This window comes from Coenobita brevimanus, chromosome 2 (assembly GCF_032717465.1).
Source record: "Coenobita brevimanus isolate Jiangsu-jjx chromosome 2, ASM3271746v2, whole genome shotgun sequence".
Classification (NCBI taxonomy): Eukaryota; Metazoa; Arthropoda; class Malacostraca; order Decapoda; family Coenobitidae; genus Coenobita; species Coenobita brevimanus.
Window position 1 is genome coordinate 31,924,605 of NC_136955.1, and position 23,005 is coordinate 31,947,609.

The 23,005-nt window shown below is 43.3% G+C and overlaps 1 protein-coding gene across 1 annotated transcript in view; it reads right to left on the minus strand.

Annotated features, from left to right (window-relative positions):
- Positions 1-289: 289 nt before the first annotated feature.
- LOC145391609 (cytochrome P450 2L1-like) overlaps positions 290-23,005 on the minus strand; it is a 105,789-nt gene continuing 83,073 nt past the window's right edge. Inside the window, exons 9-10 of the mRNA XM_080266155.1 lie at positions 2,202-2,346; positions 290-474 (exon numbers count right to left, since the gene is read on the minus strand). Of these exons, the coding sequence (XP_080122281.1) occupies positions 290-474; positions 2,202-2,346 (330 nt within the window). The remainder of the gene's footprint in view (positions 475-2,201; positions 2,347-23,005) is intronic.

Sequence of the window (23,005 nt, forward strand, 5' to 3'; positions counted from 1 at the left end):
GTACCCTTTTCCTGCAGTCCACCATCCTGCCTTGCGGGATAAAGAGGGATCTGAGGAACATTTGTATTACCAAGCGGCGGAGGGACCTGGACATATCTGTGCCACCACGGGAGGGCTCCCCCCCCCCACTCCAGCACCTATTTATCAAGAAAATGATACAAAAATGTAATACGATATACATTGTTGAATTGCTAAGAATGAGGTGCCAGCAAGCCCAATAATCTCAGAAAAATAATCTCGAGACTTCCACAAGAATACGGTCCCAGAAGAGTTCAGCTTCTCAACAGGCTCACTCACGAAGGGTAATAAGGACGTCCTGGGAAATAGGGGCGTGGAATAGTGGCTTGTTGGGGTCATGACTGGGGTTGATGGTCTTGCCTGGTGGTGCAGCGAAACTGAGGTTCTGGAACACCGTTGTTGTGAAGATGAAAAGTTCCATTCGAGCCAGAGCTTCACCCAGGCAGTTCCGCTTTCCTGCAGTAAAACAAATGTAAAATTGTGGAATGCAGGAATTTCAGGAATCTTTCATGAATGTCAGTGTTGGGATGTGGGAGGATGATCTTGTGTGGTGTGATATGACTGAGTGGTATTTTACATTGAGTGGAATGGTATGCTTTGCTAAAGCCACTAAAGCAGCATTTGAAATGTTAGAGAGAGAGAGAGAGAGAGAGAGAGAGAGAGAGAGAGAGGGTCTAAGCCGCTTCTCAAGACGCCACTCCATTTTAAGTGACTGTTACTGATATTACTTGGTCTATGTAACATCTCTTAATATCAGTCTGCTGTTTGTTCATTTGTTTGTTTGTGTTAACAATGTGCGAACATAGTTTTCAAGTTACAGTGTTGAAGATTTGCAAGTAAATAGATACGGCCCGGATGAAGGTCAGGAGCATTATATGGACAGTTTGCAGAGTTCAGGAGTGGGGGACAAGACTCAGATACCAATCCACCGACTAAACCATCCATAATGTTCTACATTTAAAAATATGGACAGTTATGAAAAATCGATAAAATACTCCTTACCACAGATACAATGCATCTGTCTCTCTGGAGAGGTCACAACCCCTGAACTCCAGTTCCGACGTTTCATGAAAATATGCACTATTTTCTGTAATGGAAATTTTTTATGGAGATACTTAAAACAGTTTTTCAAAGACAATCTGAAAATCGACCTTAGAAAAGTTAAACGTGAAACAGGGGTAGATTTCCGAGGAAATACGTGGAAACCAAGCAAAACAAAGCGAAGCCAAATAGAATTCCTCCTGTGTGGGCCATGTAATATTGTTCATGGTGTTTTGGTCACAATAGTTATTGTCCATAATTTGCCAAACCCGACCAAATCAGGGTACAACTGTTAGAAAATATTTGGATAACATGTCTTCTTTATCTCGTTGGGGTCTTCTTGTCAGTGTTTTGTCTTTAGTTATTAAGGAATTACCCGTGTCTAAATTTCTCCATCTTACCAAACACAGTAAAGAAACAGAACCTTCACTCAAGGGAAAGAAACAGTAACAGCTACTTCCACATTACCCTATTCAAGGTGTTGAGGCCTGTTGCTAAAGTAACACAGCCCAGTGCATTCAAGGGTGGATGGCTAACCTAATCCCTGTGCTGACATTAAATAAATGAAAAAAACTTTTATCTATAACGTGTTGGTTCCTTCTTGTTTATGCAAGGCAGATATGAATAAAATGCGGGGCATCGTGTAAGAACTGGGTTTTCGACGATAAAGGATAAGGATCCTTCCTTCTTGGTGACAATGTAAGGAGCGAATAATATGACTGGCGGAGTTCCTCAAACTACTCGTCACCATGAAATTTTGATGGTTCTATATTAATGATTTATTGACAATATTAAAAGGGACACAAAATACAGAGATTCTTTTTGTTGAATCCCATTTTAAAGTATCCAGTGTACATTAGAATATACACCGTAGATTCAGGAGTTTATTTTTAAAATAATGCAAGAAGATGTGGACAGCTTTTCAGTTTTTGACATTTTTTGAAGCATGTTACAATAGAATAAGTATGATATTTCCATATTGCTGGTGACTTCATTCTATAATTAGGATGCACACTGTTCACACCTAAAAACTATATGTGTTTTGTTAATGTCAGTGAAATATTATTGGCTTCCTTACACCTTCACTTATTTAGTTTTGGTAATATAGCCAACAATTCTACGCTTTGCAAAATTTGCCTTACCGACACTAAAGGGTAAAAATCCTTCCTTCTTGCTGACAAATCGTCCTTCTTCATCAAGCCACCGCTCAGGAAGAAACTGGTGGGGGTCTTTCCAGTAACGTGGGTCATGGTGAATGGACACTGCAACGGTGTTCAAGATGCTGCCCTGCAAAAATGGTTGATTGATAATAAGATTGGCAATATGTAATGCCCCTGTAATACCAATACTGATGCTGTACAAATATACTACTCTAATGGTCAAGGAACATGACCGTAAAGCACCAGGTTGGGGTAGTTTGTTTTACGTAAATTCCAGCATCTTCTGCGCCTGTGTGGTGTGGAGGTACAGCTCGTTTTCATCACCACGGAGAGAAAAAGAAGTATCAAAGCAGTATCAGTGACACAACAACAGCCAGAAAGTAAAAGGAGTAGGATATTTACGTAAATATTGGAAAATAATGTTACTGATTAATGAAGGAAATGCATCGATATTCTCCCGTTGTGCTGAAGAAGAAATAAAAAAGCTTTGACATTCTCCTGTTGTGCTTAAAAAAAAAAAAAGTAGGGGGGATACGTAAAAAACCTACTCTAACATAGCAAAAAGGATATGAGGATGAAGTCGGGTATTATTCAATAGGTGAATCAAGAGTTGGACACTTTCCCTCCAAAACACACACACACACACACACACACACACACACACACACACACACACACACACACACACACACACACACACACACACACACACACACACACACACACACACACACACACCACACACACACCACCATCATCATCATTCACTGTCGGAGTAGCTCCTCTGTTAGCATGTTACAGTATATTCAATTCCAGTAAGTTCCGAATCTCAACTCGCCATTTTGTCCTCAATCTTCCTCTTCCTCTCAATCTCTGGACTGTTACTAAGTCCCTGGGTTATCTGTTTGTTGGTTGTTCTGTGAAGGACGTGACCTGCCCACATCCAATGTAGTTTTTTTATTGTAGTGATATAATCTACTTCTCAACGTGACACCCATCACGATCCTTTCCTTTCCTCTCAAAGCGATCCTAAATATAATTATGTTCCAAGGATTTGGTTAGGCTCCACATTTGCAGTTCATAAGACAGAGAAAGTGCCCTAATTATATAACCAACTCCTTTGTTATAATTCATGTTATTCTTTAGTTTGCGATAACCTCAATATTTCATTCCAATAATATGCTTATTATTGCTCCCGTGTAGTGCCTGAACTGCCACTCTTAGTGGCAGTTCAGGCACTACACATTTTAGTTTTCACATTTTAGTTTCACAGTTTAGTTTAGCAACACATTTTAGTTTTCATATCCTGATTTTACGGCAAGGAATAAACATGTCTGTTAAACACAATTCCCCAGTCCTTTATAGTGATTGCTCACCACTGATCCTAATACCTTCGTCACTCCATTTTTTAACATCCTCTGGACATGCAGTGAATAACATGGGTGAATTTGTACGTTTGTCTCGTATGCCTATTTACTGATACTTTGTAACTACCCTTAAGGAGTATTATAACAGTCATACTATGAATAACTTGGAGTACATAAATATAAGTTTCTTTTATATATACTTTGTCCTTGCATTGCTCTCATCACTTCAGTTTTTTCGACAGAAATAACTGATTTGTCGTAATCATAGAGAATGAAAGTAATGCGAGTATAAGTGGCTGGGGAATGGCTGGGAGACGGAGGGATGTGAGAAGAGAGGAAGAAATCAGTAGGATGGAATTTGTGGAAGCGATGAAGAAAGTTAAAATGAGGAAAGCCCCAGGAATTGATGGAATGTGTGGTCAAATGCTGAAGCATGGGGGTGAGACGTAGTAGAATGGATGTGGAAGATGTGCAGATTGGTCTGGGAGGAAGGTTGAGTCCCGGAGGATTGAAAGTCAGGTATAATTATTCCCTTGTAGAAAGGAAAAAGAGAAAAAGAAGTATGTGGTAATCATAGTGGCACTTGTCTTCTTAGTGTAAAAGGAGAAGTATATGGATGGATACTTATTGACAGAGTTAGGGAAATAACAGAGGAATTAGCTGGAGAAGAACATGGAGGTTTTAGGAAGGGAAGAGGTTGTGTAGGTCAGATATTCATTCTTAGATCTTTAGTGGAAAAGTTTTTAGGGAAGGGAAAAAAGTTATATGCGGCCTTCAAGGACTTGGAGAAAGCATATGGCAGGGTGGATTGACAAGGATTGTGGGAAGTATTAAAAGTATATGGAGTAGATGGGAAGTTGCTGAATGCCGTGAAGAGCATGTATGAGGGTGCTAAGGCTGCAGTTCGTGTGGATAGTGAAGTGGGTGAATTTTTCTATTTGAAGGTTGGATTGAAGCAGGGATGTGTCATGTCTCCACCGTTGTTCAGTCTGTATCTAGATGACGTTATAAAAGAGAAACAAGGTAGGGCAGTGGATGTTGGAGCGGCCCCAATGAGAGAGGGCAGTGTTTGGAAACTCCCTGTACAGTTGTTTACAGATGATACTGTGTTGTTAAATGAAGACAAAGGGGAGCTGCAAGGCTTGGTGGATGAGTTTCGAAGAGTATGTGAGAAACGGAATCTAACGGTGAATATAGGGAAGAATAAACTTATGGTCTTCGAGAGAGGTGAAGTCAGTGAATGTACAGTGAGGTTGGATGAGGAGGAAATGGATAAAGTGAGTGCGTTTAAGTACTTGGGTAGTGTGATGAGTAAGGATGGAAGTTTAGAGGGTGAAGTGCTTGAGAGGGTACAACAAGGAAGAAAGGTTGCTGCTTCTTTCAAAGCAGTGATAAGAAACAGGGAAGTGAACATGGGAGTGAAAAAATTACTACATGACAGTACTGTGATGCTAACTCTAACATATGGATGTGAAACTTGGACCTTGTTGGAGGGACAGAAGTCAAAGGTGAGAGCTGTGGACATGGGTTATGTGCGAGGAGCATGTGGAGTCACATGAAGAGACAGACTGACAAATGAGGAAATGAAGGATCATTGTGGTGTGGATGTGGATGATATTGGAAGCGTTAGGAGAACCACACTGAGGTAGTTCGGCCATGTGGAGAGGGTGGAGACTAGGAGACTAACGAGGAGAGTGTATGTGAGTAAGGTGGAAGGGGGGAGAGGAAGGAGGAGGCCAAGGATGAGATAGAGGGATGGAGTGGAGAGGTATATGAGAGTTGGAGGTGTGAGCTTGGAGCAGGGCAGTGAAATGGCGGGGGACAGGGCGACATGAAGGCGATTTGTTTGCGGCCACCCCTTACGGGATTAAGGCGTCTGGCAATATATATATATATATATATATATATATATATAAACCGGACTAAGTAAACATTTCTCTTGAAAGTATGAAAAGAGGGAAGGTCCCAGGAAAAGATGGAATTGTATCGGATTTACTGTCGGATGCAGAAGCAGAAGTGCAAAACAGGCACGCCCACTTATTTACTGAGTGTATAAAACAAAAACAAAATAAAAAAATGGTGTTATGCAGTAGTCATTTTGCGGTACAAAAAACGGTGACTCAAAAGATCTTAGCAACTATCGACTCATTAGCTTATTATCAGTTATTTACAAATCCTTCACCAAAGTCCCAGCGACGTGAATAACAACAACTTTGGAAGAAAACCAACCTTGTCAACAGGCAGGATTCCGAAGCGGGCATTCGACTATCGATCATATACACTCAATGGATAACCTATCTAAGAAAAGTACAGAATATAATAAATCTCTGTACTTAGGTTCTGTTGATCATGAAAAGGCTTTTGACTCGGTGGAGAACATAGCAATTATGAATTTATTGCGAGAACAAGGGGTAAATGTGAACATTGTAATGCTGCTTGAAACCATATAATCATAAAGAGGGATCGTCTACTGTTGAACTGCATAAAGACTCCGAAATATAAGATTTGTAAGGGTGTGCATCCGGGAGATACAATTTCACCAAAATTATTTACAGCGTGCTCAGAAAGTATTTTCAGAGAGCTAGACTAGGAAAAGAAAGGAGCAAATATGGATGGAGAAAAGCTAAAGCATTTAAGATTTGCAGATGACACTGTCCTAATCTCAGAAACGGCGCAGACATTGCAAAAATTGTTCGATGACCTGAACAGAGACAGTCTCAATATTGGGCTAAATATGAACCGGGGTAAAACTATTGTTTTACTCAAACACACCAAAGAGCGTCATCAGAATAAGTGAAGAAATTCTTGCAGAATTGGAATAGTACAATTACTTGGGGAAATACTAAAACTAACGAAAGACCATGTTAACGAAATAAAGGACTCATTACAACTAGATGGAAAACTTTCGGTAAACAGAGACCTATTGAACAATAGCTTGTCAGTATGTATGAAACGAAAAGTATACAACGAATGTATAATTCCACCTATGAAGTACGGTCGTGTGACCTGGAAACTGACAATATCACTGGATAATCAACTAATGAATTCTCAAAGAGCAATTGAAAGGTCAATGTTAGGATGATGTGTGAGAGACAGGAAAAGATCAACTTGGGTGAGAAAGCAGACTAAATTCAGACATTTCAGAAGTTATAGAACAGAAATGGAGGTAGGCAGGTCATATAGCAAGAATAAGGGATAACTAATGGTGCAAGAGGCTGATTGACTGGACTCCAAGAGACTGTAAGCTTAGCAGAAAAAGGTCAGGCAGGAAATGGAGAGATGAGATAGAGAAGTTTGTAGGCAAAACGTGGCAGAGATTGGCTCAGTCCAGGAATTCGTGGAAAAGGTTGGGGGAGGCCTTTGTTCAGCAATAGACTTGCAATGGTTGGTGATGATATCTATATCTGTATCTCTGTCTATCTATCTACTATCAACCTCTCTCTCTCTCTCTCTCTCTCTCTCTCTCTCTCTCTCTCTCCAGTATATACTGTATATATATATATATATATATATATATACTATATATATATATATATATATATATATATATATATTGTATATATCGTTTCACTTCGTTTCGTTTACAAGGGTTCTAACATGCTTGCGTGCGTCAGCCTTGGTCACCTGATGTCGGCTCTCCGGGCTGCTTGATTTCTGGTAGCCACCCTGTTTAATCCCTTATTCCTGAGGTAACATCAATGACATCGTCCCAGGTCTTTTTCGGTCTACCTCTCACAACTGTACCCCCAACATTAACACTTCTCACTTTCAGTATCCAGTTGTCATCCCCCATCCTGTCCATGTGCCCAAACCATCTCAATCTACCTCTCCTCATCACAACACCAATACATTCCAGTCCCATCCTTCCTCTTAACTCTTCAGTTGTAAACCTAGTCTCCCCAGGCCCCTCATTCAATGACGCACAGCACAGGTACCTAATCACTGTCATTTCTGTACTTGAGCCTGCGGATATCCTCTTCTTTTACTGCCCAGGTCGCACTACCATGCAACATTACACTTCTAACACATGCAGTATACAAAGAACCCTTAGCATGGAGGGAGAGCCCTCTCATTGTCAGGAGAGGCAATAGCTCCCTGAACTTCTTCCAACCACTCCTCCCTCTAGTCACAGAGTAGCTCCAGCCCCACCACCAGCACATAACATGTCTCCCAAATAACCAAACTCTTCCACACATCCAACAGACTCACCAGCAAGATCAATTCCATTCCCACCTGACAATCTCCGCATGCTATCCTCAACACACCGCACACATGAAATTAGCATCATCTTGCAGTCTACCTCTAGTACCACTACAGCTCTTATGCACCCAATTATCACAACACTGCACAAGACGTTATTACTTCCCCATACACCCGAGAGACTCACCAGCAATAGCAATCCTTTCACACTTGACAATCTCAAAATGCTATTCCTAACACATCATACACACGAATATGCCAGTGAGGAGGGTGACTGGACACCCTGCAGGATGAAATCAAGACCTGTCAATGGGTGGATGACCAATTTATGCCAACGACCATCAAGTAAGATAGGTGGAGTTTGTTAGCCTTGGTTGGTGATCCACCTAAGAGAAAGCAAACTCTGAGGTAAAGCCTGGATAGCCATAGTCAAGGATTCCTCGCCTCCGTCCATAGGCTAGTGGTGAGCTCTCTCTTGACTTGGGAGGTTTGGATGGGGTTTGCATCCCTTCCCTGTAAAAAAAGCAACCTCGCACAAAACAAGAGAAGGAAGAGGGACAGGGGTCAGTACGTGTTGCCTGACCCTGCCCAGTATTGCTGGGGGGTCCTCCCTTGGGTGCTGGCCTGGCTGGGCTTTTTGGGCCCTGTCATGCTGGCACCCACCATGATGATTGCTGGGTAAAGCCTATGGGACACCAGCAACTCGATGATGGGGGGGACCCCCTAGCCCACACCTTGCTTTTGATGCATGTCGTGGTCGTGCAGAGGACGTGCAAGGCCGAGCCTCCAAGCGTGGGTTTAACCTTCAGAAGGTGCTGCAGGTGGGGGCTTGGAATGTTTGAAGCCTTTCAAAGGATGACTGACGGCCTTTGTTGTCACAAAAGTTTGGGCTTTGAGGGGTTGGCATTGCTGCATTCTCTGAAGTGAGGTGGCCCTGATATGGTGAGATCAGTAATGATGGTTTCATATACTACTGATCTGGCTGTGACGATGGTGCCCGTCTTAGGGGTGTTGCTGTGGCAATTTTTTTTTTTTTTTTTTTTTTTTTTTGTGTCCGACTCTGGGCAAAGGCTCAGGGCCTATTTCTTGGGGGCAGTTGCCTATCCCAAGGCCCAGTAGTCCTCCTACACCTCCACATGTCACCACTTCGGTGCTAACACCCACCGTCCATATTGAATACATGCTAGGGCTGTCTCATACAGGACTGGTGTATTGGTATTAGCGGGGGTACTTTTACGACATGTCGGCGGGTCATCTGGTAGATCAGGAAAGTCTGCTTTTAGGAAATTCAAATCCTTAAACTGTTCCCTGCTCCAGCCGAGATTCGATCCTAGGTCCATTAGGACTGCAAGCCGCCTCTCTACCGATTCAGCCACCGCCTCCCCCACTCTTGTGTTGACAGGTTACTCTGGTTGATGAGAGTATATTGCTGGTGAGACTGAAGCACTCCTTGGGCTTCATATCTCTTACTGCAGTGTATGCTCCAACTAAGATGAGTGATCTTGAAGAGAAAGAGCTATTCTACGCCAAATCTGGCTCTGTTGTGGAAAAGTGCCCCTCGCAGGATACACTCCTGGTTTTGGGTGACTATAATGCAGTTATTGGCACTGACAGGGAGGGCTTCAGAGATTGTGTAGGTTCCCATGGCTCTGGAACCATGAATGCTAATAGTTCTTACCTTCTTGATTTTGCAAAATTTTGTAAGTTGAGAATTGCTGGATCCTACTTAAAGCAGCCAAATCTTCACTGCTGGACTTGGTATCCCAATATCGGAGTAATTGCTGAGGAGATTGATCACATTCTTATTAGTACTCACGGAGAATCCTTCAGAACTGCAGAGTTTTCAGGAGTGAAGAGGTTTTGCTACTGATCACAGACTTGTTGTTGTTACTCTAAGGCTACAAATCAAAACTGAGAGCTTCTCAAGATGCCACCAAAAAAAGGTTCTATCTTGAGAAACTCAGGGATGAAGAGTGTGCATATGAATCTACAGTGGCAGTCTCAAATCAGTTTGAAGTGCTCGGTACTGTTGAGGATCCTGTTGAATGATGGGATACCTTTAAGCATGCTAACCTAGCAGCAACTGATGAGTGTACTAGAGACCTCCCGAGATCAAGGAGGGGATTCATCTCAAGGGGGACACTGACTATAATTGAGGAAAGATGTGCTGCCAGACTGGCTTGGGATCAGGAACAGCACAGTCTTGACGAGCACGAGTTTCACTGAGAAGGGACAAGGAGATATATGTCACGGAAATTGCTGAGGAGGTGGAAGGCTTTTTATATGCAAATTACCTTCGACCTGCCTACCGAGCCCTGAAGGACCTCCACTCCAGATCCACCTCTCAGGTTAACTCTGTTCGGACAGCTGAAGGACGGCTCGTGTCAGAGGCAAGTGAGTATAGAGCTCATTGGGCTGAGTACTTTGAGCAGCTGTGTATGGCTGAACCTCCCAGTGAAGAGCTTCCATCGGCTGGTGTACAACCAATGACTGCTGTCCCACCAATTGATGAGGCCGTACCTTCTGTAGAAGATTTCAAGAAGGCAGTGGTTAGGTTGAAAAGTGGCTGAGCAGCTGGTGTTTGTGACATCCCAGCAGAACTGATCAAAGCCAGGGGCGAAGCCATGATCAGGGGGTTACCTGCAGTCACAGAAGCAGTTTGGCAGACTGGCATCATTCCTCCTAACTGGACAAAGGGTTTGGTCACCCCTATCTGGAAACGAAAGAAGACCAACATGACTGTAGTAACTACTGTGTTATTACAGTGCTCAGTGTGCAAGGCAAAGTTCTTGCTCACATTCTCCTGATGCATATCCAGAACCATTTGCTAAAGTTTCAGAGGCCTGAGCAATCCAGTTTCATGCCCAAGAAGTCTACTGTTGACCATATCTTAGCTCTACGAGTTCTTGTGGAATGTCGTCTTGAATTTCGACAAGGTCTGCTAGCAGCCTATGTAGATCTCAAGAAGGCATTTGACTCCATAAATCAGAAGGTACTATGGGAATTCCTGCAACTCCGTAGGGTCCCCACAGGGATAATCCGACTTACTGCTGGCTTGTACTCAAATACAGAGTGTTGTCAAGCGTGTGGGATGGGGGAGAACATCCAACTTCTTCCCAGTAAGTTCTGGTGCATGACAGGGATGTGTCCTTGCCCCCACAGTTTTTCAGCACATGTATGGATTGAGTACTGGACCAGGCTGTAAGTCGGTCACTGTCGGCAATCAATTGGCAATTTCAAGATTACTGATCTTGACTCTGTCAGTGCTGCAGTTATCCTAGAAGAGTCGCTGGAGATACTACTGAGAGCCCTCAAGGAATTTCATGAGAATGTAAGGCCATTGGGATTAAAAGTCTTTTGGGACAAGACTAAGGTCCAGATATTTGGTGGCTTGTTGGATGAAGCAGTTCAGTCTGTCCAAGTATGTGGTGAGGATTATAGAGGTCTTGGAAAGATTCATTTATCCTGGTAGTGTGGTCCATAACAACAGTAAATCAGACAGTGAGATCTCTCGTCATACTGGTCAGTTCGGGTACATATTTGGCACTGTCGTTTTTTGTGCAGAAGGAAGAAAGTTTGCATTTTCAAGGTGCTGGTGCTCCCTGTCTGACTTTATGTCTGTGAAACATGGACACTAAACAGTGACTTGAAGTGGTGAATTGACTGCTTTGGTACTAAGTGTCTTTGCAGGATCATGGGATATCGCTGGTACAACAGGGTACGTAGCGAGTGACTACTCCATGGGACCAAATCAAGGTCTATTACCCACATAATACGTCAATGTCAACTCCAGCTACATGGGCACGTAGCCTGCTTTCCTAAGGCTGATCCTGCTCAAAGGGTGATCTCTGAACGAGTTAAGCTAGGGTGGAGGGGGCCAAGAGAATGGCTGGAGCAGGTCGGTCACTCCTGTCGGGAGATATTTAGAGGGAGAAGAGTCAGTGCCTGGAGGGTTGCACAAAGGGATCCATGTGGGTGCAGTCGGAGGGTGAGCGAAGCTATGCGCCCCGCGGCGTTTGCCCCTTCTTGAGTGATCACAGTCTACCTCTGATACCACTACATCTCTTATCCACTCACTTATCACTAACACTGCACAAGATGGAATTTCTTCCCACGCATTTGTGGCAAATTGCACATGACCACTCTCCTTCTTTTGACGGTATCGCCACCAACCCAAGATACCATCACCTTCGTTTTATTTGCATTTACTTTCATGCCCTTGTGCCCCATACCATCTCTCCACTTCCTAAAGCTTTCCTCCATCTCCCTTTAACTCTCTGCAATCAACAACAAATCACTGCATACATCTCCCACAGAAGTCCTTTTCTGTAGTCACGTGAGAGGGCTTCAAACACCATGTACACAACAAGGGGCTCAGTACTGACCCCCTGCTGTGCACTGACATTCATGGAAAACTCCTAATTCAAATCTCCATTCACTCTTACCTGGGAGTGAGCAGCCACATGCATAGCCATAACCACTCTAACCAGCCACTCCTCGATCCCAAGCTTTCTCACTGCCCACTTCACCACCTCCCTAGAGACTCTGTCAAAGGCTTTCTCCAGGTCAATAAAAACAAAGTACAGATCCCTTTTCTTTCCTATATATTTTTCTTAAAGCAGTCAAACTATGGATACGGCAGCAATGGTACCGTTGCCTGGCATAAACCCAAATTGCTACTCATCAATATTCACTCCTTCTCTAATCATACCTTCTAGAACTCCCCATTACCTTAATTATCTGGTTCAAAATTTTATGCCTCGATAATTTCCTCTATATGGCGCATCACCCTTCCCCTTGTACACATTTACAACCACACTCTTCAGCCAATGATCTGGGGCAACACTCTCATATATAATCATATTTATCAAGTCAATAATTAACCTTCCTCCTATATCTCCTGAGGCCTTCAGCATTTCAGCACTTAACCCAGACCCACCTGCCGCCTATCCCACCTGCATCCTGCCTATTGACCTGCTCACAGTAGCAGCATCAATCAAAGGCTAAGGGCCAAACACTGGATCTACTGACTCCAAACCTTCCCTGTTCCAGTCAAACTCCTCATTCAGCAACCGATTATAATCCTCTCTCCAGGCGTCCTAAATATCCCACTGTTCACCACTACCTTTCCTTCATCATTCTTCACACACTGCTCATCTATGATATCTCTGTGTTCTCTTTCCATCTGATAGGCCACCTTAAATATCATATGCTTCCTTACCACACTATTTAGGTTACCCAGAAAAAGTCTCTGAGACTCAGATTTTGCTCTGTATACATCTTTTCTAGTCCTTCGCTTGGCAGCCAAGTATTCCTCTTGTTACCACTCCTTTTCAATTTCCGGAAAAGCCTTCTTTTCTCCTTAACTGTAGTTTTGTACAATCATCCCACCACCAAGTTACGTTACGTTTGGAGGGGTCATTTGTCCATTGACACGATGAATAAGTAACTCTCAGGAGACTGTTCTTGAGAGCTCAGTACTGTTCATTAACACCTGCCAATAGCACCGTGTTCAGCCACCATTCTACTCATCTCTCTATTGATCGCATCCCTTACTACTTCGTTTTTCAACTCCCATATTTTCATCCCAGGTGCATAGGTCCTCTTTTTCATCATCCGCTTCTTAAGCGCCATGTCACATAACAATAACTTGTGTTAAAATTGTCACCAATCTCCTATCAGCCCTCCTGACCAGGAAATAGACTATCTCTCTACTATTTCCCCCGGACTCGTATGTAATCAACCTATTCTCTCTTTTCCTAAAATACATATTGTACACAATCATGCTCTTTGTCTCCTCAGATTCAAGTATCCCTTCCCCTTCCTCATTTCTCGTACCACATGCGCATCCCCCATGTACCCCTTCATATCCTTCAACTGCTTCACCTACATGACCATTTTCGTCCACTTCCAAAACTACAATCTCATCGTACTCCCTACCACTTACCACACGTGTTAAGTCACCCGAGAATCTATCTCTCCCTACATCATCCAAGGCAGGCTGTGAAGCATACACCAATATAAATGAAAATATGGCCCTACTGAACAAAATTTTCACTATTCTCATCCCTTTCCTCACTTTCATTACATTCATGACATATTCCACCCATTTCTCCACAACCAGCACACCCACACCACCATGTCCATCTGCCCTTCCCTGTGAAAATATCTGATACCAACAATCCCTCCCAGCAATCATTCTGGCTGATCCTACCTACATCTACCCTCCTGTATACAGCCAACATCCACCAACTTCCTAATCATTACCTCGACCACCTCCCCCGCTCTACCCTTCAAACTACCCACATTCCAAGATGCCACTCTGATTCCTTTGGGTAATTTAGTATCGTCAGGCTTCCACTTCATTTTCTTAATTTCATTTTTTGTCCAATTCATTAAACTCAAATAGAGGGAAAGATGAATCACAGGCCCTGCCAACCTGCACAGTCTCAAGTCCAGGCATGGGACGTGGGACCCAAAGCCTATCAGCCGCGACCAGTAGCTGTGGCATTGGCCTAGGGGCACCCTGCCAGGCTAGCTACAGGGACACCCTCCAAGTACACCATGGCACTGTAACTGCCCCGCCATTATACACCCACTGATAGGGCAGCCCCTGGGGGCACTGTTCCCGGGTTTGGGCCCTTCTCTATTGGACAGAAGCAGCAGCCTGGGAACTGCAGTGCCCTGTACCCTCTAGCACAGATCCAAACCCCATCCCATCCCAGCCCCCAAAACCATGTTGGCAGAGTCTGAGCCAAGCCTTCGCTCAATAGGTACGCTACTAGGTAGAGGGGACAGAGTTTTCTGGCCGCATACCCTTGCCAGTGTTAACTCCTGTGACGTAGTGGGATATATTGTGTAATATGTAAAGCTCAAGTAGTGTAATGCATAATAGAGGTAAAGGAAAGTGTTTGGAGAGTATGCTTGTCTACTATTTATGTTGGTGTCAGTCACACTGAAAAGGTCAGCAAAGCAAGGTGGTTATATATTCTGGTAAGAAGTGAAACAGGAGCTTCAGCTCTCCCTACCACCAGCATTCCATCCCTCTTGGGAGTATCACGCTAATCAGCTGACGTTTAGCACAGTCTACTTCACATTTCATATATATATATATATATATATATATATATATATATATATATATATATATATATATTTCAGGGTGGTCCTTATTTTCGAAGTTGTAGATTTTTTATGGGCCACCCCGCTCTCTTGTTCTTCTTGGTACAAAAACCCGTCATGCAAAATTTGCTTATACTCGTACTGTAGTATTTACTGGTGCCCCTAAGACCCACAACTTTATACTCCGTGCCATCTGGGCTGAATACCCCACCGGCGCACCTAGGTCCCCATTACAGTGTAAGTATTTGCCCCTTGTTGGGTGGATATCATGGAAACCAGTCCCCCACTCTTTGTTGCCTAGTTTGAGAGGTCACGGTTGCCTTTTGAGTGTCTGACAATGAGTCTCTATGACCTGGAACAGAACTGCTGCTGCTCCTCATCTTTGGTAATGATAGGGAGCGCAAATCGTCGCTTAACAAATTGTTCATGAATTTCAGTGACTTCAGGCATTGCCTGGCTTTCTTGTAGTCATCTCTTTCAACCCACGTGGATGGGTCGACATCCATGAACCCATTGGAGGAGCCATGGAAAAACGGAATGCAGCGAGTGGTGCTCGTTAGGAAATCAGTGAGGTTCTTCACTCGAATGACAGCCACAAACAGCTCCAGAGTCCTTCTCTTCTCAGGCTCATTGCCCTCCTTGTTTTCCAGAGCTGTGACCATGGCCCTCTTTGTTTCGAAGTTGAGGGACTCACTGAAGAATGCTAGGCCAACCAGCTCCTCAGAGAGGTACCGGAGATGAGGACTGAAGGCCTTTGCAACAGTGGATGAGACGTCCAAGTCACCATAGTCCAGGATACCTTGAAGAAAACTGAGGTCGTTCAGAGAAGCAGATGCGGCAACTGATGGTGTGAACCAGTATGGGACGTAAACCATGAGGGCAAATATGACATTCGAGTGTGGCAAGGTCATGCACAGTGAGCTTGAACTGCCTGCGAAAGAGGTAAATCTTGACTGAGTAGATGATTTTAGCCATCCAATGTCTGGCTGCAAAATGTGGAAGCCACGAGGAGGAATTCCACTAAGGATGATCACAGTGAGCGCAAGCACCTCTCAGTAATCTTCCTGTGGCTGTTGGGTGGTTAGTTGAAGATGGCAAATGATGATGACCTCGTTGGAATGGGTAGGAAGGTTGGCGAGCAACTTCAAGCAATAAGCTACAATGAAGGTCCATTCCTGCGTGAAGAGAGGGATGTCCAGCCCTAATGTGATGATGCTAGTGCAGACTGTGCAGACTTTCTGGATGCAGATTTCACTGATGTGCTTCCTTCAGGAGAGTGCAGACCCCAGAGCGAATTCTGGTGTTGATAGCATTTGTGTCGAAGGTCATGTTTGTCACCGAATCCACCAGGTCCCATTCTTGCAGGGTAGCAAAGATCACCTTCACCATGGCAGTTCCTGTTCCTGATCACAGTTTGAGGATGTTCAACAGCTTCATATTTCCCTCTCCAGACACCAGGATGGGTAAATATTCAATCATTTATTGGCCAGGTTCATCTGCAACCAACCTACTGTCCCAGTGAATAGTGAGGGGAACACCAGGTTTGATGGATGAGTGCAGAGCTACTGCCTGTTTGCCACAGGCCTTGGTTTGCTCCCCATGGATGCTCTGCTGCTTCAAAGCCATAACTGATGGATCCTTCCCATACACAGATGCTGCAGCAGCTGAGATGTAGACAGCATTGTGATTGCTGGACTTCATATGGTCCAGAGCATTACACAACTCCCGAGTGATGACAGGTGCATGAAGTCAGGATCATTGTTGTTTGGGTGAGAATGTGGTAGCTGACGTGGATGGTCCAGGAACAGGGGCTTTGTTTTCTTTGCCTTCTTCAGAGTCCTCCAACTTAACAGAAGTTTCCAAAGCTGCCAGCCGCTGGTGCTCTCGTAGTTTCAAAACATGGGAAGTCTCCTCTCTCTCATACTTCTTCATTTCAGCATCGGACAGCTTCCAGTCAATACCGAGCATGATGCCTTGGTGGCCTTCATCCCGTTAAATCTTCGGAAACGCCTTTTCCCCTTCATTCCTCAGCAGCCTCATGGCATACATATGTGCCAAGTTGAAGAGGTTCTTCAGCTTCAGTCTGAAGTCAGCTCACTTCCCTTCTTCCACCTTAGTCTTCCTGTCCTTCCTATTGCTCAAGGAATGCCATTCCATGAACAGATTTTCCTCTTTTGGGATCCTGTGCTTGCTCTGTGTCACTGGAAGTCTGGCATAATACCAGAAGCCAATGACCTTAAAGTCCACAATCATTGCAGCATCTGGTAGGATCTTCTTTTCCTTCCACAGAAAATGGAACAGCCGCTGGAGGTCCTCACCGTTAGATGGCAACTTACCGTCTGTGAGCTGGGTGAGGGGCTGTCCATCCAACCAGATCTCTGTCTTCTACCTGGTTTTCTTTACTTCCTTACATTTGTCATGGTCATCATCCTTCTATAAAAGAAGTCTGTTTGCCAGCTGTATCCATTGCAATCAAACCTCGAGATTGACTCACCACTTGGAAAGATTTGTCAGATGAAAGACTATGTTATTTACCTTCGTAATCCAAAAACAACTGTTCGCTAAGCTAGTAAAAGGGAGAATGACACATTACAGACTGCCCAGTTCCCTCCTCCCTCGCCCTACTCCCACCCGTCCAGGCATCACCGCATCTTCTCTTCTCCCTCCCCATTATTTTCCCACCTTTCTTGCCAGGACCACGCTCTCTTGCGAATCGATGAGAGGATCCCAGGATTATGATCCCATTCTCCTATACATGACGTAACTTCAGGGCCGTTGGGGCACCAGAACTTTTTGAGGAATGTATAAAAATTTTTACATGCGGTGTTTTTATATCAGTGGCGGAGTACCAGAGGGTGGCCCGTGAAGATTTCCCATATTCAGTTTCCACTACATATCTAAGTACCACCCTAATATATATATATATATATATATATATATATATATATATGCTGTGGTTGAACCAGTGTATCATACTATAAAGTATGCTTCCACCCAGTCGGCTTTCGCGGGCCGATTACACTTGGTTCACAGACTACACACACATCCAAAGCCACTCCAACGCTACAGTTACACTTACAAGCACTTCTCACTCTACATACAATCTCTGCTAGACAGCCTAAGCCACTTGGTAGAGATACGTTGGCTGTATCGTTCCCACTTCTGTCGGGATAGGCCGGTCCTGCAGTGGACACACAAACGGCCAATGAGATGAGATGAGATGATATATATATATATATATATATATATATATATATATATATATATATATTGTTACATAGCCTATGATTTCCTCATCCTTTGTATAATTCTAACGTACAGTATGCTGCATGTTTGATCACGATTCGCCTCGTGGCTTCCATAGTGACCAAGCTTCCGTGTTCTACCTCACTCCTCCCTTCTCCTCCCTTATAGTAGAGTAAGTCGTTCTTTCTGTTGTTCAGAGCAGGAGTGTCAACTCTTTGTTCTCTGTGCCTTCATTTGCGCGTCCTTCTTACAAATTGTATCAAGCTCTGCCAGCCCCTATATAATGAGCTCAGTCTCTGCATTAATTGCCACTTAGATCTACTCCTCATTTTGTTCACATCTCTGTCCTCCCCTGTACAGTTGTTATTATTTTTGTGAGTGCTCAGGAAGTCTCCAACCATCTAGCTGCTGTGTAATTTGAGTATAAGTGTTATTACATTTTTTTCTTGTACTGTATAGCATAAGGTGTTAATTCGTAGGCCTGGTAAGGTTTTTGTGATTCGTGTGGAGTTTTTGGTGTCAGCCAATATTAATATTTTTTATCTAATTATTATATCTTGTTTTAACTGAACATTATCCGGTTCTCTCATTTTATCAGGGCTGACTTAGATAAATTTACTCTTGCTAATTTCGTGTTAATAGAGGCTATTGCAGTTAACCATATATTTAATCTGTTTTTGCCATTACATTATTCTTATGAGTCCTGAATGTTTAGTTGTTAGTTTGAGCATTAAACTTTAACTTGTAATTTTACCTAAGTCTTTTGTTTTGAACCTGGAACTTTGCGGGACAGTAGTGATTTTTAGTATTCTCACTTGAAGTGTTCATTATCTTTCTCTGATCCGTAACATAAATTTGGCGACCTCTTATCAGGACATTCAGGATATTATCATAAGGATATTGCTTGATATTTTGTGACTGTGATTTATTCATGATGTCTACTATTACTACTCTTGATGAAGCCAAAGATTTTTTGTCAAATGTGCAAACAGTGTATGATGTAGAAAACAGAACAAAGAATTAACTTAAGCTTGTTGCTCAACAATTGGGAATTGCTGTTCACTCTCATCATTCTAAAGATCAAATTGTTGACATGATTAATGAAAGCTTGTTTAATGTAACTCCTCCAGATGAGAAAACACAGATTGAAATAGCTAAGTTACAGCTAGCCCTGCAGGAGGCTCGTGCTAAGGAGGCTGAGTTTCAGGCACGTTCTAAGGAGGCACAGGCACAAATTGAAATTGCTAGGATTCAGGCAGACCATGAGTATCGCATGAAACAAGGTGGAACTGGATCATCTAGCTCTGATGATTTTGATGCGGCTAAAAATGTTAAACTTGTCCCTCCTTTTAATGAATCTGATTTAACAAAGTATTTTCAGTTGTTTGAGAGGGTAGCTACAGGTTTTAATTGGCCCAAAAAGTATTGGCCAGTACTCTTACAGAGTGTTCTCACCGGTAAAGCTCAAGTAACTTATGCATCTTTGCCTCAGGATCAATCTGATAATTATGACGTAGTTAAGAGCTTGATTCTTAAGGCCTATGAGCTTGTTCCTGAAGCCTATAGAGTAAAATTTAGGACAACTTATAAGCAAGATAAGCAATCCCATGTTGAGTATGCAAAAATCAAAGAAGATCTGTTACAGCAGTGGTTAAATTCTAAGAATGTGGATTCAGATTTTGGTAAATTTAAGCAGATGATTTTGCTGGAGGACTTCAAAAGGTGTATTAATAAAGATGTAAGCCTATATCTTGATGAGAAAAGAATAGATAATTTGTCTGATACTGCAGTTTTAGCTGATGAATATGTTCTCACTCACAAGAGATATTCTAAAGAAAAAAGGAAAGCTGAGAGTAAGTACGTTGCCTCTACTCAGAGTACAGGTAACAGGAAAGAGAATAAAGATGATGTTTCTCAGGAAGTAAATACCAGCTTCACCTCTAGATTTCAGAAAAGTAAATGTACTTATTGTAGTAAGCTTGGTCATACTACGGAGAAATGTTTTAGGAGACAGCGTGATGTGAACAAAAAGGAGTCTTTAAATATTCAGTCAATTGGTCTAGTGTCCACCTTTGAGAGTTCCCAGAATTCTTTAACCGAGTTAACTGAACCTGCTTTGAGGGGCAAATTAAATTCTCATGATGAAGCTCCTCTTTTGAGCAGTAACGTGGGTGACACTCTCAAGAGTTCATGTGCTAATTTCCTGTCTGATGGTTTAGTCAGTCCTCTGGACAGTACTGACAGGAAATCAGTTAAAATATATCGTGATACAGGTGCTTGCCAATCCCTTATGCTGACCAGTGTTCTAGGCTCTTATGTTAATTCCTCTGATGAAACTGTAATCTTACAAGGTGTAGGGAATAATTACTTCTCTGTCCCTCTGTGCAGAGTGAATTTAGAGTCTGGTTTTGTTAATGGTTCCGTTATGGTTGTGTTGGTTGAGACACTCCCAATGTCAGGTGTAACTTTCTTACTTGGAAATGATATTGGTGGAAGTCAAGTGTGTCCAGCTCCTCAGTTGTCTAGTGAACCAGTGGCTGCGACCCAGGACTGTGATGTCCCTGATGTGTTCTCTGCATGTGCTGTCACTAGGGCTAAGTCTAAAGTTACTGGTGACTTAGAGGATAATGATGATGATGATGTTATCCTAGCTGACACTTTTCTTGCTAATTTGGACCACTCACCAGATGAGGCAGTACCCCGTAGTGTTGATAATTTGTCTCGTCAAGAGTTGGTTGAGTTGCAGGTTGCTGACCCTGAGTTGAAAGGTCTAGCTAACTCTGCTTGCAGTGAGGAAGAGTCAGCTGGTGCTTCTACTTGTTATTATATAAAGTCAGGAGTACTTATGAGGAAGTGGAGACCCCCAACAGCATCAGCCGACTGTGAATGGGAGGTTGTACATCAAGTTGTCATCCCTCGTGTTTGTAGGCAGGATATCATTAGAGTGGCTCATGATTCCAGTTTGGCAGGACATCTTGGAGTGAGGAAGACTATGGCACGCATTCTGAAACACTTCTACTGGCCAGGTATCTTCAGGGATGTTGCCTGGTATTGTAAGTCTTGTCACACCTGTCAAGTTGTGGGGAAGTGTAATCAGACCGAAAAGGTTGCACCTCTAGTTCCCATTCCTCCTTTTGAGGCGCCTTTCACCCGTGTGTTGGTGGATATTGTGGGCCCTCTTCCTAAGACTTCTTCAGGATTTTCTTATGTGTTGACCCTGATTGATATGGCTACTCGTTATCCTGAAGCCATTCCACTTAGAAATATCTCAGCAAAGAATGTGGTTAAGGAAATGCTGGGGTTCTTCACAGAGTTTGGTCTGCCCAAGGAGGTACAGTCAGACCGGGGAAGTAATTTTATGTCAAATGTTTTCAAGCAGTCTCTGAAAGAGTTGGGCATCACCCAGATCACGTCTTCAGCTTACCATCCCCAGACCCAAGAAGCATTGCAGAGATATCATCAAACACTCAAATCGATGCTCAGGAAATACTGTTTGGAACATCAGAAAGACTGGGATAAAGGTCTTCCATTCGTTGTATTTGCTGCAAGAGAATCTCCAAATGAATCACTGGGCTTCTCACCCTTTGAACTACTGTTTGGCCATGAAGTAAGAGGACCCCTTAAGCTACTCAAGGAATGCTGGCTGTCGGAGGAAGATGACGTCAACCTGCTGGAGTATGTGATGAAGTTCAAAGAACGGCTGTCCACTGCTTTACAGCTGGCGGGAGAGAATTTAGGAGCTGCTCAGGAGAAGATGAAGACTTGGTATGATAAGAAGTCCAGGTTACGCCACTTTCAGCCAGGAGATCAGGTTTTGATTCTGCTACTGGTGCATGGGCAACCTCTTCAAGCCAAGTTTAGTGGTCCTTATTTCGTAGAGAAGAAATTCAGTGATGTCAACTATGTCATCGCCACACCAGATCGTAGAAAGAACAAGCAACTTTGTCACATCAACATGCTAAAGTTATATCACAGGCGGGACGAAAATAACCCAGTCTGTACTGTAGCTGTTCCACCCGAGTCTGCAAGTGAAGTTCTCCCATGCAGCATGAGCTTGAGTGATAGTTTGGGGAAGAATCCTGATATCATGAATGATCTCCAGACTAAGCTTTCTCATCTACCTCCCGAGGAAAAACAGGAGTTTTCGGCATTACTGCAGGAGTACCCGCAAGTGTTCCGTGCCACTCCAGGAAGAACCACTGTGTTGATGCATGATGTCGATGTTGGAGACGCAAAGCCAATTAAACTGCCTCCTTACCGTGTGAACCCAGTGAAAGTTCCTCTCATCCAGAAGGAGCTTGGCTACCTGTTGGATCACAAGATGATTGAGCCCTGTCAGAGCGAGTGGAGTTCTCCTGTCACTCTATTCCCTAAGCCAGGTGGGTCACAGCGGCTTTGCATCGACTACAGACGTGTTAATCAGATAACCAAAACAGACACTTACCCTCTCCCTCGCGTGGAAGATTGCATAGACAAGATCGGAAAGGCTAGGTACATAAGTAAGTTTGATTTGTTAAAGGGATACAGGCAAGTACCTATGACTGAACGTGCTAGGGAGATCTCATGTTTTGTAACACTAGGAAAGACTTTTGCATGTTCTGTAATGCCATATGGTATGAAGAATGCACCAGCCACTTTTCAGAAGCTCATGAATGTTGTAACAGAGGGTTTGGCAGGGCGTGTTGTTTATATTGATGATGTATTAATCTTCAGTGACAACTGGAAAGATCACCTATGCCATGTCAGTAAATTTCTTGAGCGTTTGGTTCAGGCTAATCTTGTAGCTAATTTATCAAAGTGTGAGTTTGGTCAAGCTAAAGTTCAGTACCTTGGGTACGTAATTGGTGATGG